Here is a 13,058-nt window from a genome sequence, read left to right as displayed (position 1 = left end):
TCTGAGAAGCAAGTATGGTGTAACCCTGGGGTGCTTTGCAAAATGTCAAACAGATTATGACGTTAATAGTTTTTCAGGGCCTGTCACAGTACTTCTCATTAATCATAATGCAAAAACTTAATTCAAATGATATTATATTTTCCTCAGGTTGTTGACCTTAAACTTTTGTTAACTCAAAATGTGTATAAAATTAGCTTAATTTATCCTTTACATATGCAAACATGTACCAGCGCGGGATGGCAGAAATCAGCCTTCGTGATGGCCGTTGATGACGCATCGCTATCTTATTAATTCTGTTCCCTGTGTGGTGTAATTTTCAACCAACTTTTCCAGTCAGAAGGAGCCTCCCTGTCTTGCATGTGTCAGAAGAATCACACTGTTCCCTTCAGTTCCCATCATTGTGCAGTTCTGTAAACACCATAAAAAGTATTTCTTTCATCTGTACGCCAAGTGTATCTTCTAGACTACAAACTATGAATAGTATGGAATGAAATGTGTCTGGTAATCTATTTAGACAGCAACCGCAAAACTCCCTGCTAGTTTGATCAGCATTAAAGGCTGAGGTGTGGAGGGTTTGCTTGAAAGAATTCATGGGGTAAGGGAACGTTCTTGTCTGAGAATGTGCACATTCTGGTTCTGATACAGCCCGAGTTGAAGGTGCAGTCAGTGATTCTAATCCAAAACTCTTATTGTCAAATTCAACAAATATCCCCTCACGGTCTGTTAGCTGTCGGTTTTGTGTGTGTGTCATAAACGTAGCCACCCTGACCTCACCTACTGGTTTGTGGACTACTGTTTTGAAGCCTGTTTGGCCTGTTTTACTGTCACCATCGTGATTTTTGGATCCAGAAGTGACCAGATTTTGGAAGAGAGGACGGAGCTGATGAGGAGGAGGATGCTACTTGTCAATCAAGGTAGCCACACTGTGGTTGCAGGTTTAGATTTTTCTTATTAAACAGAAAAAAATACCAATAAACCTTCTCAATTTACTGCTTCTACATTGTTTGATCAAGGCTCCCATTCTGTCAGCTATTTTTCTTTATATGCTGGCTTGGCTGGACTAGATTACAACACTGCAGGATGATCTACTTTCAAGTAATTCAAACACCCCATCCAGAATGAAGGTCTGCTCCAGCAGCAGAGTAGCTTGAGGACAATTTTAAAGAAAAATAAAACTTAAGTTTAATGCCAAGTCTCTTTTAGCCATGAGCCACAAAGCATAATTCATTCAGATTTATAAAACAAAAGAGAAAAAGAAATGGCGACTCCCCACCTTTGAAGCACTCATAAAGCCGAATATGTGTGCATTTATTGATTAGCCCATTTCTATACCTTTATTCCATAAGTGTCCATCAGTCAAAATAAGCAAACCGTTTTGTGCATGATGGGTGCTGTAACCTCATGTTTGCCTTAAAATAAAACTGTTATTAATAACAAATGATTATTATTTATCCAAGGTAGGGCACTTGTCATACCACTGTGAAGGAGTGGATGTAAAATGATTCATTTCCTATAAATTGTTCACAATAAAAGTCCCTCGTTATTTTATTATTTTAAAGCTTTTATTGTGAAGCAGTAAAATCAGGAAATGTCAGGTTTCCATCAGCAGTAACTTAACACGAGTCCTTTTGAGCTGAAAGAACATGAAACTGTAAAAATAAAGAAGATATCTGAAATTTCAAACAGAGAAATAAAACTTCAGGCCACAGAGATTTAGTTAGAAGCTACAACAGTACTGAGAGCTGAACACAGACTCTCTCTCTGCTGCCCTGCTGCACAGACATGAGTTGAGCTTTTTTTGCTTTGACCGGCCTGCAGAACTTTGTTGCATGTCACCCCCTCTCTCTTCACAATTTCCCACTTGCTATTCCATCCAAATAAATGCGCAAAACAGCCAAAAACATTTCCCTTAAAAATAAGATAAATAAAAAAGAAGAGCTTCTGCTGACAGACGGGCAGAGACAGTTATGGAATGGAGGCAGTGTGGACTGAATGATAGAATGATAAAATGATTGCGCATCTCGCTTCCAGTAGAGTATGGTGGTCATAGACAGCCCTACATCTTTAAATGGGAAACAGACAAAGTGGCTTGGGCCGCTTGTTCCAGTCAACCAGCGACAGGGGGCATTTGTTACATTATAATGTTGGTTTTGCTTCCACTATGAGAGAGCCCCTCCAAAAAGAAGCTTCTCCCCAACCTCAACAGGGAAGAGAGGCTGTTACCCAAGTAAATGGGATCTTTAATGATTCTCCAAGCCTTAGGCCCAATCCCATTTCACCCCTTACCCCTAGGGGTGTCTCAATCCCCCCTGGCATCAAAGTCCTTTCTTTGCTGCTGGTGCAAATGGATGTGGATACCTCAGAGGACGGCATGTTGAATCTCCAGCCAAACAACGTCACATCTGCTTACGTAAAGCCGTATGAAATGACGTATCGCGTTTGAAGGGGTGTCCAATTTTGTAGGGGTAGGTTTTCAACCCATACCCCTTTTAACTCTGTCTCAAGGGGCAAAAAAAAAAAAAAAAACAGAAAACCAAAACAATGGACGGAAAGATGCTAAAACTGAGTTGACGGAACCATTCGAGCTTGTTGATTTCCCGTGGGTTAGGTTAAGAGTGGGTGGGTGGGTTTGACATTGTGAACAACTCCTTACGCATTACACATTTGAATGGTTGGTATGATGATTGTAATGTTTGTAGTAAAATCCTTGATAATGAGTGCTAGAAGGAGCACTTGACATACAAAAGTCATATGGGTTGGAGGTTGAGTGTGGCGGGTTATTTATCAGTCTACACCCCATGAGCAGATCTGCACTGGATACAGACTGCTTTCAGCACCTTCTTTCAGACAAGCCCATGAAGTACAGCTATGCACGGCTCCTGTAGGACATGTTGCTGTTTACTACGTATAGCTTAATGCTAGCAGCACAGAAAGCTGTAATATTGCTTGCTTGTGTTGTCCATTGCTTGCTAATTTTGTATACACTTGTGCTGCAAAATGTTCCGTTGTGTTGTCTTTGGTTAATAAAGTGTTATTTGTGATTTCTGACTGTAGAAAGTGCCGCTGTATTCCCCCACAGGCCACTGCTAACGACATGTCATTTCATATCACACTCCAGTTGTGTAGTGTATGATTTGAAAGGCTTTATTTGTGACTTTTGACCGTAGAAAATCCCACTATACAATCAGTTGCAGTCAGTCCTCTGCAGTAGTATGGAGATGGAATAGCGGAGCAGAGACCAGGAAGTGCTGACCAGCCGAGCAGACTGGGATTTTTGGGAGGGGGGCTTAAAATAGACAGGTGCTGCAACAGGGCATCTCAGACAGAGGGTGCAGCAGCCATGAGCAGTATGAGAAAAGGTGTTTTTTAAAACATTAAAGCATGTTATCATGTTTTTGAAGAAACACACTATACAAGTGTGAAGCTTCTGTTGTTGCCGTTTCTCTCTCTGCAATACCTTTACACAGCAGGTAGGAGCACATGAAACATGCATTAGATGAGCATACCCTACAGCATAGTCTGGTAACGAGTTTATGTGAGGATAATCACTTTTGGGGTTTGGATGTCAAGCACAATTCCTTCCAAACCATAACTCGGCTTGCGTGGTGATATCATGTACGGACAAAGAAAGTTCTGGCATGGAGTTTGTTTTATAATTGTTTCGAGGGATGGATCAAAGCTATCGTGTGTTTTTATAGCGGGTGTTTCATTTTTCATCCGTCAAACATCTAAAAGGGTCCTGTTACAGAAGGGATCACATAGGATCAAAGGGCTTCTAAGCGCCCACCCTCACAGGGAACAGAGGCAGAGGAATGTAATGTCGCAAAGGTCAGGTACACGAGGGAGCTCTTAAGGTCGTGTTAAACCCGTAATCTGAGGCTGACTTGACTTGTTTTCATCCCCTTGTAAGTGGTGTCCATCCCGAAACCTCCACCTCTGCTCCTGAAATTTGATTAACAAGTCACTGCCTGCTTTTCAGTGTAGTCCTCAGTTATGAGATTGCCCTGGCCAAACACTCCTGCAGATGTCGTGCGACAGAGAGATATTTCTTGCATCGTTGTGGGCGGAACATGACATCTAAAAACAGGCTCGGTGGCATTCCCTGTTTGCAGTCACAACAGAAATCATTTGAGGACACTAAGAGCAGAGCTCTCTGCAACGCCCTGACAGGTGCTGTTTTTCCAGGATTTTAATGAACAACGTTAATAATTATCATCATTGGCATCGCTGCTCTCTTGCCAACAGTAGGCCAACTTGCTGGGCGGGTGTGGGAGTGTGATGACGGTAAGCCTCCCAGCAGTCCTCTCTGACACTGTTTGGATAGTTGGTATGCTTTGTATGTGTGTGTGTGTGTGTTTAATAAATGAAATTGACATTAACATTTTTCCCTCTTCCCACACATTTCCATGCTTTACTGTGCTATAATGAACACGATTCCTCTCTCTCTCACTCTTTATCCATCTCTATCAATCAGCGGTGAAAACCACAACACTGACAAGCTGTCGGCAAAACCAGATGAGAAAATGATCTGGCTGCTCTGCTTTAAGATGAAAAGTCTAGACAGAGACAATATTTGCACAATGTAACAGATAAAAGTACAGGCTGAGCTCTGTACAAATAATCCTGCCTCTTATGAAAAGGATTACTGTGGATGTAGCCCTAGCAGGCCTGGCTTGTTTACCTCCTTTAAGTCATCTCATTAGGAAATCCTTAGATACAGTAAATATGTACAAATGGGGCTCCTTGAAGACAAATGAGGCACACAGAGACACATTAGATATGAAAAATATAAGATTCTCCAAACGGTGAAACCCCATTAAAATAGATTCAGATTTAACTGTACCACTTTATACATTTAGTTATTTTCACATATTTTTGCAATGTGAACTGTGAACAAAATTCCTTGCAATCATATGTGAATAAATTTATATTTAAATTTTTAAATATTGCTCTAAAGCTGACAATAGTGTTTACTGACCTTGTCACTAACTCACTACTGTTAAGGCCCATGCGTCAAACAAAGCATTTAAAGGCTGAAATTTAGCAGCAGTAAATCCACAAGTTCAACTCTGGTGACTACTAATGTGTGCCCTTAACCAATAGCCAACATCGTTGCAAGTGACCTTTTGAGGTCCAAAATGCTGAAGGCGTTAAAAGAACATTAGCTGTGTTGCACCATGCACTGGGTAATAAACTTCTCTCCAAAAGAGGAAAGGTTTGCGGACAGTTATGAGACACAAATAAACTTATTGTGATGACAGAAACCAACCTAGCTAGCTTTCTTACTGACAGTTAGCAAGGTTGGTAACTTGACCTTGTCTCAGATGCAGATAGCATGTTAGCAGATCACTAACTAAATCAAGTTCACGGCATCACCAGCAGCTAGCACCCCTTTTTCCACACTTAGACGTCACTTTGCTGTGCCACTCTCTGGTTTGACTTGACCATTATGCTATATTTAAGTAGCATTTAGAGGGGGTCATCCCTATGTTCCCTGGGTCATATGTTTGCCGGTCGCACAAGCCTCTGCCTCAGCGGATTTAATTCAGCATTTTGTTAGGGTTAGGGGTTACGGTTAGGGGTAGCATTAGGGTTTACAGAAGCTTATTTGCCGAGGAATTCTGCACTGATTGTGGGAAAAAATAACAGACCGGGGAACATCTGACCCTTTTTTAAGAAAAGGGTCACATACAAAGCGCAGAACATAGGTACGCTCCCATTTAGAGAGCATCAATAATGTAGATTAAGTTGTTGTATAGTGTTATTCTCTGCACATAAAGACCTGTCAATCAATTGGGGAGTTGTGCCAGGTTACAATCTTGTAGTTTTGTTTTGTTTTTGTGATAGTGGTCCAACCCATTTGTTCATTGCTCATTTGTACGTTTGGATCGTAGCGTGCCTTTAAAAATTTAGTGAGATCTTATCCACGCCCCTAACATAACCTAATCTTGACATAACACCTTAATATTTTCTGTACAGTATTGATGTGTGTGTGACATGTGTGGCATCTGCTGGCTGTATAAAGTAGCTAGAATTTGTTTTTTTATTTTTATGCAGAGGCAGGAGAGCCATAATGGGTCTCTGCTGAAACACTGGGCTTAGCTGTGACATATCTGTGGACATTGTTTCCAAGGAAACATTGAAGGGCACAATATTATTTAAAAGATGAAACCTTTGGCCCACACACAAACACTTGGGTATTCTAGATCCTGCCAAGACTATTATTAAGCAAGAGGTACTGTAACTCTGCACAAAGTGTGCATTACTTGACTTCAGAGCAGTGTATAGGGACACATATTTCACCTTAATTATAGTACATGTATTGGTAACTTCTTATTAAAGCACCACTCAATTACACACATACACTCACACAGGTCCTGTCACTGTGTCTCCCTGAACATTCGCTCCACAGCTTGTGTTGCTGGCTGTTTGAAAGCGGCTCAGTAATCCTGGATCAGAGAGTACAAAGGGCCCCAGAGTGCTGGTGATGTAAGCACTGTGTCCAGTTTTTACCCCACTGCTCTCCCCTCTCCCACATGCTGCCTGGGGGGTGAGGTTGGACAGGGAGGAACATCCCTGTCGTGGGTGACCCTGAAGACTACAGACTGACACACGCAATCGGGGATACTGGCAGGCTAACTGCAGCCTGTCTGCTCCGTCTCAGGGGTCGGCTGCTGATGACCTGGGACACAGTGGGAAGGAGAAAGTGTTGACCAGATTGCTATAGAGGAATTTGACTAAGCTGTGGGGAGTGGTGGATCAGCTCAGTGTGATCAAGAGAACACACTGTGGGACTTTACTGCCTTTTTACTACATTTACTGTGCTCATTCGTGGAAGGCCACGTTGCCATAGGTAAGTATCACTGGGTAAACATTTACCTAGTTAACGCCTCTGGCAGCGTGTGATCTAAAATGGGTGGCGAACTGTTTGCTGTGAAAGTTAGAACTTTGTATGACTTTGTATGACTTTGTATGCGTTCTGCAGGAAACAGCAGTCTGTCAGTCGCATACTATCTGACTGTTTTGGTCATCAGGAACTATCGGCTGTGTCATTTGCCTGTATGGAAATGTCAGCACCTTGTGTGCGTCCGTAAACATTTGGGTGTGCGCTCTCTCAGGTCTCCATGGACTTGCTGCAGGACTCCAGTCAAACCATGTGGGGTCTGAACGCTCGGTTGAAAGGCTTCCTGGAGCAGGTGAACAGGCTACAGGATGCCAACAAGCGGCTGGAGGCTCAGATAGCCGACTGGGGTGTCAGGAGCACCTCCCGCTCCCGGGACTGGTCCCAGCAGGAACAGACTGTCAAGGAGCTCCGTGCCCAGGTCAGACTCTGTTTGTTCATAGTGATCATTTGAAATCACTTGGACTGTAAAAGAGTGTTGTAAAGTTGACAGCTGTTTGCAGGATAGGACAGTGTTGCCGATTTGCTATAGTACTGTTTCCATTCAGCTTTAATGATAATGCTCAGGGTACGCCTACATCAAGCTCAAGGCCATGTTGGCTGGCAGACAAATGTGTATAATCAAAACTCAAACACAGCAGTCAAAACAGAGACACAGCAGATTACTAGTGTTGTTGACATTGTCAGGCAACATCATGGAAACAGCCTCAAATACCCTTAAAGACCGGGTAAAGTGAATTAAGGGCAGGAACCCTGGTTTGAACACTACAGCTCCAGTGCTGGCCTTCATACATAGTGCTTTCACTGATTAAAACCAGCATCTAACAACAACAACTTTAAGACTCATGGGTGATATGGTGGCTATAAGTATGGTGGCTAAACATGGGTCTGAGGCTATAAAAGTTGTAGGTGACTGTTGATTATTGATAAGTTTCCTGTTTCATCTTTCACGTTCAAAGAATAATTTCTTAGTTCTGTAAACAAAGACATTCTGGAGAAACAGTTTTGAACCAAGAGCAATGAAATGTTTATTTGTGATGTTTAAAAGTGGGTCAAAAACCGTAGATCATTACTTTGAAGGATCTGTACAGTATCTTTATTTTGCAAAACTAGTGCAGTGCCCGTTTGGAGCAGGCCGATTGCTTGGCCCCTGAAAGTGTTCTTGAATCGTTCTCGTGAACCGTTCAATCGATTGACTTTACACTCGACACTGCGCTCCCTTGGATCCTCAGCAATACACCCGCCAAGTGTGCATTTGATCAGATGAATGGTTCTTGAGATATGCGAATGACAGACACACACACACACAGGTGTTCAAAGTTAATATAAAACCATGACACAAGAGGTGAATCCTCATCAACCACACTTTTTGCAGATGATTAGATGCAGATCTGTGTCATAACATTTGGTTCAGAGCCAGAGAGACGCAGACAGGATGCCGACTGTCGCACAGAAAGAATGCAGAGCTCTTTATAACTTCAAAGACCATTGCACTTCTAATGCTAACCAGTACGGTGATCTCACACGACCTGACTTGATGGTTTTTAACTGCACCCTTGTGTTAACGTCACTTGCTGCATGAGTAACTCTCACTGACAGACATTTTGATGAGTCTTGTTTTTCGTTGCACACCACGTAACGTCAGCCAGGTCGTCTCCAAAGTTTAGTTGATGTTCTCATGCACCATGGCAAGTTGCATTGTTCAGTGATCCAGGGAATATTTTCATGTTCACATATGAGATTACTTTGCTGTTTATCTTCTTTCTAACTGCCTTATTTTTATTTTATCTAAGGCAAAGACTTCTCTGTGTTAATCTGCAAGTAAGACATTAATTAGAGATCTTGTCACACTACCCATTCACTCATTTGACGACGGCTCAAAAATAGGGCGGTGTACTGACACATCTACATAATGAGTGTATTTTTATGGTATAAATGTTATGGAATATTCCATGTTATCTTTGGCTTTCCTTCAACTAGGTGTGTCCTGTTCTGAAAGTGTTCACTCATTTGAAAACAAACAGAAAAAAGGGTGTGTTAACATTTTTGTGTGGGTAATAAAAGTCAAGGAACCACCTGTCAAATTACCTATTCAAGGAAAATATGTGCCTTCCCATAAAGCTAATGTTTTGGTCCTTATAATATAAAGCGTACACTTTTTATTTTCCTACTATGATTAGATTTGCAAGCTTAAATCACCTAAACAGGAAACACATATACACACATGCATTAATGCTGCAGTTGTACTTTTTCATTCAATGACAGGACAAAATGTCTGCTGTGAAAAAGCCTATTGGTGTATTTTTAGCAAATATAGACCAGAACTAGCCAAATGGTCCAACCTGGCCCGTTGGATGATTTAGCAAAAAATTGTGAAAGTTGCAGGGAAGTAATACATTCCAATTTTTCAATAAAACGATAATCCAGATCTTGATAAGAATAGCAGGCCCTATGCTGGATAGAGTCGGGTTTGCTAGGAAAAACAGACCAGTCCCTATTTCTTTACAGTGGTAAATGGAAAACCAGTGTGCTCTGTGTGATCCCCGCGTCTTTGAGTGCTAAAGGACCACAGTGCAGTATTCAGAGAACAGAGAAGATAAATACATTGTTGTCAGGTTTGAGGAAACAGCAGTCTGTTAGCAGTTAGAGTTAGCTGTTTGCTAACAAAAGAGCATCAGCATCAAAGCCGAACTCTGAGGGTGAGTTTGTGAAGACATGCTGGAGGCAGCAGAAATCGTGCTCCCCGCCACAGGACAGGCTTTTGCCAACATAAGCCTGATGAGAGTGACCCTACTGAAATTAATTTGACACCCCTAATGTAGAGTATAACACATAAGGTGTATTGAAAAATAACACAATAATAATCCATCCATCCATTATCTGTAACCATTCCTATTGAGGGTTGCGGGGGTGATCCCAGCTGACAATGGGTGAGAGGAGTAGTACACCCTGGACAGGTCACCAGACTACCACAGGGCTGACGCATGACAGACAACCACATAGAGACGGCCAGCGTGTTGAAACTGCTGCTGTGAGGCAACAGTGCTAACCCCTGCACCACCGTATATCCCACAATATTAATAATACTGGACATAATGTTTGAAATCTCATTTTTTCTAAATATCACTCGTTGCTCAAAAACGTTCAATATTCAAAAGCAACACAGTACACCGACCTACAGATGTGGAAAAGCATATTGTTTTTGATGTTTTTAATCTTATATTATTGTATTTTCTATTTATTTTATTTTACTTATTTTTGTCAGGTTGGTAACCTACTGATGGAGAATGCCCAGCTGGCATTACAGTCTGACAGCATGAAGTCCAGAGCTGCTGACATCCAGGCCAGGTCAGCTGTATTTCACTGTAGCTTTCCTGAAAGCTCTAACGCTCCTCTCCCTCAATATATATACAGCCCACAGTAGGGCTTATTGATAAGCACTTTACGCATGTGATAGCTCCCATAAACATCTTACAATAAATCGTACAGTTTATATCCAAAGTGATCAGATAGAGAGGAGAAAGACACAGCTTTTTTGTATCTTAGAGTGAAATTCCGGCGTAAAATCATCAAAAATCATCACCAAAGGTCTTTTTCAGCAAATACACTCATCAAATAAGCCATGTACACAATTTTTTTGGGGTAACAACTATTAACGGAGAAATCCTGGACAGCCGCTATCAGCCGGATATGGCTAAACACTGATTAGCTCAGGGCAGCGCGGTGAAAGCATTAAAACGTTCAGAATAAACCTCTGCAATAGCATGATAAAAGTCCCCACACATTAACCGAAGCACCAACAACATAGTTAGTGAACCCGGAGTTTGTTGAAAGAGTGTTTTGAAAGACTTACCAGCTGGCCCTGGTACCAGCTCCTCTCATAGTAAAGTCCATTCAAGTCAATTACCAAAGTCAATCCCAAAGGAAGGAGCCCATTGATTTGTTTTATGTGTAAGGACTTATATTTCCTTATAATATCAAGAAATATTAGTGGTTAAAAAAAGCCGTTTTAATGCCATCACCATGCTGCCCCGAGCTAATCAGTGTTTTAGCTGCATTGGCTGTTAGTGACTGTTAGCGACTCTCCAGATTTTTCCGATGTTGTCCCGAAGGCTTATTTGATGAGTGTATTTGCCGAAAAATACCCTGGGATGATCTTACGCCAGAATTTCACTTTAATTGGTACATAGTAATGTATGCTAGGAGAAAATATGTGGGATTATCATTATTGACCCATAAAAGCATCACAATATACTAAGCAAGGGTGTAGAAGACTTCCTGTTTTCATCCTGCTGCAACGCTTTTCCAGCTCTGTGTTATCTAACTCAGGCCGCTTCCCGCTCCTGTGAGCCAACCTGCATACAAAACCAGTCCGGGCTTTGTGCCGCATCGGCACTTTCACTTATGTATTGATGCAGAGTGACACCGAGCCCTCCCACCACCACCACCACCACCACCAACCCACACACAGACACACACACAGACACACACACACACACACACACACACACACACACACACACACACACCATCCCTCCGCTGTCAGCCATTAACCCTTGAAGGACAGTGGCGACGCCGCAGCTTGAAATAAATACACCTGTTTTTTTTATAGCTCCACCTGATGTGTCTCATGACTTACTGAGTGTTTCTGTGAGACTCTGGACCTTGTTTATGACACATTTAAATGATGTCAATGTCTTTTCTTTTTTTTTTTAAATCACCCTCCTTCACTGTCATGCACCAACATGTGATTTTTCAACTAAATCTTCAACCCCTAGTAGCGGATACTCACTAGCTATTTATAGAAATCCTCTTTTTAATTAAGCTAAACTGATATTCGACACAATGATTGTTTCAATATTTCAGGGAAATAAAAACCTTCCACTTGATTTAGACCTGTTACATTATATTTGAATAAATGTATTTTCTCTACCCTTTGTTTAAAGAGAGTGTTTATGCAACTGACATATGGCATGGTTAAATAATTAACAGTAAACACAAAACAGGGCTCAATGAATAGCCTTGGCTGTTGACATCACATCATAGGTGTGAGACGGAGGAGAAGAACACCATGCATCTGGAACAACAGGTGGCTCTGCTGAGGGAGTCAAAGAGGAAGGCAGATCAGAGCAGCATAACACTGCAGGCAGACCTTCGGCACTCCATGACAGATCTGCAGGAGATGCACCAGGAGTTTGAGGTCACTAAATGTCTAACATCTTTTTCTTTTTTTCCTTCAAACTCAGCTTTCTTCCACTGTGCCTGTCTCTTTCTTTCTGATTGTGTTTCTCCATCTGTCTGCACAGTCTCACACTAACACCTTTTTTATGTTACTGTTCTTGTTACTCACCCAGGCAATAAATACAAAATGTAACTTTGCAATGTTATAGCCCCTTCTGGAATTGAAACCCTCGCTTAAGCCCTTGGTACGGTAACAGAAGCCAAATGGACTCAAGTGAACCACAGTCTCTTCTTGTCTAGAGACACTGGCAGGACAGACTGAGGGGTTGTGGACATTAGAGGAGTTACCTGCATAATTGGAAGATGGAGCTATTTGTGAAGTTGGCTGGTCATTGTTGGACTTAGCATTGGCTATGGAACCATGTCAGGAATGGTCTCTCTTCCACTTAGGAATGGTACAGATTGAGATGCACAAGCGGTCTCTCCTGGTGGCTGAACAACTTGTGGAGAGGGGCTAACTACTAACTAAGTAGCACTGGGAGAATAATATTAGCTGTGACTAAGACACCTGGAGGACACAGATCAGCAGGAATGGACTCTCCTGTGGTGTGATTCCTGAGCTAGCAGTGTAATGGTTAAAATGAACACCTTATTGTAGGAGCAGTCTGGACTAAAGTCAAATGATTGACATTTAAGTTCTTCCATCAGAGCTGAGGTAATGTGTGTTTCTCTCTGGGGATGAAATGTGCTGATGTTAACTATCCAGCAGATGGTAGTGAGTTGAATCAGACGGTGGAACAGCCAGACCAGAATATGTACTGACGGTTTGCAGGGAACGTGGATCTTCAGTTCAAATTAAGTTTTTTTGTATACATTTCTGTAAGTTTTTGTGTGCTTCTCTGCTGCTTTTCCTCCACGCTTGGCACATAGGAGAAGTTTCAGTTGGTTGCAATCTGTGACCTTACCACTAGATGCC

At 41.9% G+C, this 13,058-nt stretch overlaps 1 protein-coding gene across 2 annotated transcripts in view; it reads left to right on the top strand.

The window, feature by feature from the left end:
* Positions 1–4,126: 4,126 nt before the first annotated feature.
* krt222 (keratin 222) overlaps positions 4,127–13,058 on the top strand; it is a 27,410-nt gene continuing 18,478 nt past the window's right edge. The window contains exons 1-4 of one of the 2 annotated variants that reach the window (XM_083932180.1): positions 4,127–4,284; positions 7,119–7,322; positions 10,167–10,249; positions 11,948–12,101. In XM_083932180.1, coding sequence (XP_083788306.1) covers positions 4,279–4,284; positions 7,119–7,322; positions 10,167–10,249; positions 11,948–12,101 — 447 coding nt within the window. In that variant the 5' untranslated portion in view covers positions 4,127–4,278. Of the gene's footprint in view, positions 4,285–6,713; positions 6,854–7,118; positions 7,323–10,166; positions 10,250–11,947; positions 12,102–13,058 lie in introns of those variants that run through there. The other variant, XM_083932181.1, reaches the window with a different exon arrangement.

This window comes from Echiichthys vipera (assembly GCF_963691815.1).
Source record: "Echiichthys vipera genome assembly, chromosome: 2".
NCBI classification, from domain to species: Eukaryota; Metazoa; Chordata; class Actinopteri; order Perciformes; family Trachinidae; genus Echiichthys; species Echiichthys vipera.
The sequence above is the reverse complement of the archived record's forward strand: the minus strand, read 5'-3'. Positions and strand labels throughout refer to the sequence as shown.